At 31.6% G+C, this 7128-nt stretch overlaps 1 protein-coding gene across 3 annotated transcripts; it reads left to right on the top strand.

The window, feature by feature from the left end:
* Positions 1-1412: 1412 nt before the first annotated feature.
* LOC107852235 (general transcription factor IIF subunit 2-like) lies at positions 1413-2932 on the top strand. 3 transcript variants are annotated; one of them, XM_047410401.1, is made up of 2 exons: positions 1413-1570; positions 2012-2932. In XM_047410401.1, exon 2 carries the CDS (start codon positions 2021-2023, stop codon positions 2795-2797), a length of 777 nt encoding a protein of 258 aa, XP_047266357.1. In that variant the 5' UTR covers positions 1413-1570; positions 2012-2020; the 3' UTR covers positions 2798-2932. The 3 variants fall into 3 exon arrangements, with proteins under 3 accessions (XP_047266357.1, XP_016552775.1, XP_016552774.1); XM_016697289.2 differs by having other exon boundaries at positions 1953-2932; XM_016697288.2 differs by having other exon boundaries at positions 1890-2932.
* Positions 2933-7128: the final 4196 nt, after the last annotated feature.

Genomic DNA, 7128 nt, shown 5'->3' with positions numbered 1-7128 from the left:
ATTTCTCTGATCGTAAAATTTAGGACTTGGTAATTATTATCATATATCTTTCTCTTACCATATATTTAGGGCACCTTAATTTTAATTAAACTAATGAAAAAAAGTATTAGATGTCATTAATTCTGATGACTTCTAATAAGGAAAGATTTTATCATAAATATAATTAACTAATTTTTATTTTTTTAATATTATAAAAATAGTGAAAAGACAATTTTATTTAAAACAGAAACTTTTAATGAGGGGCAAAAAGTTCAAATAATATTCTAAGTCCCTTCTCACTTTTAATATATTATAAATTTATAGATATAGATTATAGATTATAGATATAGATAGATATAGATTATAGATTATAGATATAGATATAGATATAGATATAGATTATAGATATAAATATAGATATAGATTAGAAACTAATCAATTTAGTTAGTATTTTCCAATTGTTAATATGTACCAATAATTATCATCAAAGGATGTGGTGCGTGGATTGGGTTACTCCTCCCTTAAGAGTTCTCGAGTTCAAGTTTTAAACTTTTTTCGAATAGGTCATACGCAATGCGAATTCAAATAATCAAGTTACAATGCCAGTACAAATGAAAGAAATAATAATATCATTTAATCGTGGGACTCCTTTACACATCAGTGCTTCATATATAATTTGAACCTCTTTTTAAGAAAAAGTCAACCAGCCTATTTTCACGCACGTAACAAAACACGTAGTAACAAATAGCATTAACCACAAATTTAGGAATTTTTGGAGAGAACTATCGCACCCAATCAAAAAATCTAAACCACCGATCTTTTTTTAAGGAAAATTCCACCGGACTTTTTTCTTTGGGAAAAGGTCACATATCCAACCAAAAAAAAACGAATTCTTTTTCAATATATTTATTAAAATTAATTTTTGATATTATAAAGATAATAATACAATAATTTGAGAAAAATATGAGGAGATGACCGTCTGTTACAAAGTTTTTAATAAAGACAAAAAAGTTCAAATGAAATTCTTAAGATCCTTCATAATTTTAATATAGTATAGATTAAAAATAAGACAAATATTATAAAAGTAAAAAAACAATACTCTAATTGGCATACTCAATCCGGTGAAATTTTAATTTTATATTAAAATATTTCTACTATTTCTAGAGTAATTTTAATAGCTCGTGTAGAATTGACTAAATTGAAAATTTTTCAGAATTATAATCTATAAGTACTTACCTAACATCTAATATTTGTGATGTTAAGTAATATACAACAATTTATACATGTGTATTCGTGTCTTACGAGGTATAACAAAAAAAATGGTATTAGTAATTTAAAAAAGAAATTTCAAAATACAATTACCATGTATTGTAATAGGAAAATTATTTGTTAAAAATTTATTAAATTGCTATATTAAACTAGAGAAGGGTTCAACACATTTGTTACTTGTCAAAAATAACAATACCAAGGGTGTTTCTCTTTCTCAGATATCTCTATTTCTTTTTCTCTGTAAAAAAATAATAAGAAAACAAAAAGAGCGATCACAATCTATTTTTCTTTGTGTCTTTTCTGGTGTGGTGTTATTGATCAGGTATGTTGTTTTGCCAATTGGTTATTCGATATCATATCATCTTAAGCTTTTGATTGTCGATTTTTTGCGTTTTGGGCAATATTTTTTGAATTTTATTTTGGGGTTTCTATCCATCCTCAGTTCTAATGGAAAAAGAGAACTTAATTTGATTCTTCTGTTTCTAGATTAGATTGGCTTCTAAGATTTAGATCTATAGTGATTTCCTCAAATTATTAAATATTTTTTTCTTTTTTCATGAAACAAATATATTAAGCTCTTTATTTAATTTTTTTTATTTTGTTGCATATATGACACATGCAACTGTGACAAAATGTGACAGAGAAAGGCGAAATCCTTTAAATAGTTGACAAAATGTGGTTTTCCTCATGCAACTGCTCTACAGTGTAGCACCAGTATCACACATACATGGCGGAGAAAATTAACGAAAAGACCAACGTGCAGAGTGTTTCGATGAACAGCCATTTGGAGACAAGAAACGCAGACCGACGTGTGTGGTTAATGAAATGTCCTAGCGTTGTGTCTCGATTCTTCAAACAGCATCAACAGTCTTCTTCTGCTGCTGACAATGACTTCTCTTTTATTTCTCCTGGACCTGTTGCCAAAGTGACCGTCGTCGTTGATCCTCTCCTTGCTAATGATGCCACTCAGTTTACCATGGACTTGACTGGAACTTCATCTAAAAATATGCCCACTCACTACTCCATGGATATGTCTACAGATTTTATTCCAATGTCTATATTTTCTGAGTCAACCCAAGGAAGACTTTCTGTGGAAGGAAAGATATATCACAAATTTGATATGAAGCCACATCATGAAAGCATTGAGAACTATGGAAAACTTTGTCGTGAAAGGACCAATAAGTACATGACAAAAAATAGACAAATTCAGGTTATTGATAATGATAATGCCAAACATATGAGGCCTATGCCGGGATATTTTACAACTAAAGCTTCTGGATCTGCAGATAAGAAGAAGGTGTCAAGTAAGGGATTAGAAATGAAAAGAACAAGGAGGGACCGTGATGAAATGGAAGAAATCCTGTTCAAACTCTTTGAGAGGCAATCAAATTGGACACTAAAACAGCTGATCCATGAGACTGACCAACCTGAGCAATTTATGAAAGATATGCTCAAACTTCTCTGCATCTACAATAATAAAGGTGTTCATCAAGGCACATACGAGTTGAAGCCAGAGTACAAGAGATCAGAAGACAAGGATGATTCTTGATTATTTAAGCATAATTTTTTTAAGTCAGAGTCCATAATCGTCAGCTAGGGAAAAACACCCAACTGTTTTTACTTGAAGATACCATTCTTTTGTGCATAAAATCAAGTTTAAATAAAATTTTATGGTTGTTAACAATCGATTTGCTTTATCTGATTAATTCTCTTCAGCTTTAAAACATAAATTCTTTTTGTGAAAATCAAATAACAATTCACCCAATAGTTTAAAATATCAAAAAGGATTATTCTTTTTAACTTAAAAATATCAAACTTGAAATTTAGAGTTTTTAGAATTTAAACTTTGTGTTTGAAAATTCATTTTACTCGAGTTTTGTTTAGCCAAATTTCATGGCCAAAGATATATCTAAGGATCAATAATTATCTGATCAAATATGTTTTAATATAATATTCATACTTGCCTCCGCAGATGCCCATTTGCTCCCACATCTCAGTTTTTCATCATTCAAATAGTGAACTGAAGGATCGTATTCCTTTCATATGCATTTTAATATACATCCACATTTGCTCAAATGCATCCGCAATAAACAAAAATTTTAGATCGGATTTTTGGATTAAAAAATTATTAACACTTAAGTTTTAAATAAATTTTATCCAAAAAGATAGTCTCTTGATCGATTATTTGACAAATTTAAATTTAAATTCAAATTCGAAGCCGATTGAGCTGAGCAAGTGACAACGATGACAGTATGGGACTTGTCTTCAGGGTGTGCGTCGATCGGTTCGGTTCGATTTTATGTATTATCGATTTGGTTTATCGACTTTCAATTTTTAAATATGCTAAAACAATAACAAAACCAATAAAATATTTTGTGTCGATTTTTAATTTATCGATTTTAAGTCCTTTAACGTTTTAATTTTTTATTTGACCGATAAGAAAATACTCATAACATAGAAATAGTAGCAACTAAAATGAAAAGAAATTAAATATCTTAGTTGCAACCAAAATCCTACATAATGTGTTTTAATTTACAAGAGTTTTCAAGCTTGAATAGGTTTTCAGGAAATTAAATAGGTATATAAAAATTAATGAGAAATTAAGATAAATATATAACAAGTTGGGGTAAAGTAGAAATTCAGCATATTCTTATTGGATTATCGGTTTACCCAATAACCCAATAAAAAAAAATCAAAACCAAATCAATAACCCAATAAAATAAATTATAGAGTCATTAACTCAACGACCAATAACAATAAACCAATAATATTTTAATCAATTTGATTTATTGGTCGGTTCAGTTTTTGCACACCCCTAGTTGTATTCTCCTTACCTCACTATCACATGGAGTAATACTTCTATTTTTAAGCATAAGAATATTACTTTCTCCCACCAATGTGGCAAAACACCTTTTTTTTTATATGAAGGCACGATTCACTTTTTCTTCATTTTTCTTTCCTCCATTTTTCATTCACATTTCACTAGAATCCAATAATTCCTCCACATGAATGGAGAATGACAATTAGATCTAAAACTATACATATAAGTGTGTGATTTACAAGCAAAGACTAATTATATTTGGATAAGCAAATTTTCCTTTGAACTTTCCATAGTGAACTTATATCGAATGGACGCGGCCACTATTGATCGACGTGATATCTTTGAACCGTCAAATATTATCGTACACCTAAATAATACAAGCCACAAAACTAACCTTTTACCAGTTATGGTTCTTATGGTTTTCTTTATTTCAGCCATGAATACTACCTAATTTTATGAGAGCTTAGAGAAAAGGCCTTTGTATCATTCTCCTTGAAGTGACTATCACTTCACACTCACACAGGTGATTCCTAAACATTAAATCCTATAGATAAATATAATACCCCAAAGTTTCCTAACTAATTTCGACCCAAGAATGTCTAGAATTAGCTTCTAAATTGAATGATGTTTATTCCATGGGGAATTTTTAAGATTTTCACTTTTTGTCATGTGGAAAATTCAATAAGATTTTTATCGATATAAGATTTTCCCAAATCTGATAACCAGGTAAGAAGTTATGACTATTTCAAGTTCCTATTATAAAACAACGTCATATTAGCCAGTGGCGCGTCGCGCCACAAGAGAAAATGGCATTTTTCAAATTCCAGTAGGGGTCCACGACAGTAGCGCGATGCGCCAAACTTCCAGGTCGCAAACAAAGTAGCAACGTGATGGCTCCGTGTCACACCATCCTCCAATTTTTCAATTGTTAAATTCCAGTGACACGGCGTGATAGCACCGCGTCGCATCAGGGGTCCAGGTCGAGAAATTTTCACCAATTTAAAATACGTATTCAGGATTAAAAGGGTTAATTTTCCACCCCTATTTAAGCTCTTTAACACGAGATTCAGCTATTTGAAACCTAAAATTTACTAGTTTCTCTCAATTTTCTCTCAAGAATAAGCTAGGGCTTCAATTGGGGATTTAATTTCAAGAAAGTCTCTCCGTCAATTTTCATAGAATCAAGAAATAAGGTATGTGTTTTGTTGATTTATGGATTCCTTTCATCCATAAAGCTCAAGAACCCTATTTCAAATTGTAAATCATGATATTTATGTTGTGGGTTGATTGTAACCATGTTTATCTTGTTATATGATTCCCAAGTTGGAATATTTATGTGTTTTTCATGAAACTACATTAGCAAGTGAGTGAAATCCATAAATTGAGTTATTTATAATGTGTCAATTTGATGATTATGCCTATGCCCTAAGGTTGCATGCAAGGTATTTGATAAAATGCTTTGGAGGATAAAAATTATGCACTATAGCTAAATTGTGATCCAAATGACAATATATGCTTTAACCTTATGTTCAATATGACTTCCATGTTATTTTTATGTATTGAAATTGTCTGTTGGATTGCTCATGAGTTAGCCTTATGAAATTTGCTATGTATACATGTTATCTTATTCATGTACCAAGCTATGATAATCAAATGCCCATGAAATATTTTCAATTATTGTATTATGGATTGTTGATGTTGGTCATGTATTTAAGAATGTCATGCCTTGTCAGTTTCCCTCTATCGAGTCCTGGGGGTACTTGTACCCGAAAAATATAGTTGTGTGCCTAGAATCAGTGTCAATTTTTCACTATATCCTTAATCAAGTCATGATCCATAGAATTCAGTTAGTCATGTGACTCAGAAAATCTCAGTAAATCTCAGTCAGTTATCAGATCTAAGTAATATTCCATCAGTCAATAAAATTCAGTTAATTCAATCCAGTTCAGTTTAGTAATTCATGTTTGGGGTCTATTAAGATGGAAGTAGGAATTAGCACCGAGTGAACCCAAGGATGGGTACTCACCTGTTATATGAGGGTGTGATTCTTAGAATCAATCCTTACATTTCAGAACTATGTAGCCAGCATAGGTTGAGACATCATAGCCTGCTATATGAGGGTAGATGAGGTGGCTTAACCTGTTATATGAGGTTTCCCACCATTCTCATTAGAGTTACCTGTTATATGAGGGTTACTCACATATTGTCCTTACCAGTGGCATGGTATTGACACCCTTCCAATTTGGGTTACAGATTGGACCCCAACTCAGCCATCATGGCATATTAGGGGCCTTTCAGTTAGATGACTACTTCCCACGGTTTCAGTTACAGAATAAGGACTGTCAGATATAGTCAACTCAAAATAGTATGGAACTCAGCTAGTTCCATCAGATTCAGGACTGTCAGATACAGTCACTCATGTTATCAGTTATATCAGTCATCAAAACTTAGTTATCAGTTTTGTTAGTTATCAGTAAATTTATGTTATCACGATCTCAAATGTAGTTACTATGTATTCATGCATGTGTTCTCGTGTCAATGTTAGTCAGTTAATTAGTATTGTTCATGCATATGAACCTCGTCCATTCAGCCTACCTCACATGCATACTAGTATATTCAATTGTACTGACGCATTTGCGCTATGGTGTTTTATACCATAGGTTCAGAAGTATGAGCTCCAGAGCATTAGTAGATTCCAGATATCAACAGTCAGTCAGCAGTGAGTCCTCATCCTTCCAGGACGATATGATTAGTTATTTCATTATTTCAGTAGTCGGAGTTAGTTGGGTACATATCCCATCAACTCTTTATTCAAATAGTTCAGTCAGTTAGAGACTTTCTAGACTATCATGTTCAGACATTTATTTCAGTTGTTTTAGGTATTTCATACCCCATTCTGATGTTATATCTTTATCAGTTATGTTACATTTTTGAACCTTATGGCCTTTCAATTCATTTTTCCACATTTATACAGTATATCATGCAGTATACAGGTACAGATATTAGTCATGGGTTAGCTTATGGTCCTTCGGGGTCATGACCACCGTGTAGCATTTCGG

This window comes from Capsicum annuum, chromosome 4 (genome assembly GCF_002878395.1).
Source record: "Capsicum annuum cultivar UCD-10X-F1 chromosome 4, UCD10Xv1.1, whole genome shotgun sequence".
Lineage (NCBI taxonomy): Eukaryota > Viridiplantae > Streptophyta > Magnoliopsida > Solanales > Solanaceae > Capsicum > Capsicum annuum.
This window is presented reverse-complemented; position numbering and strand designations above follow the sequence as displayed.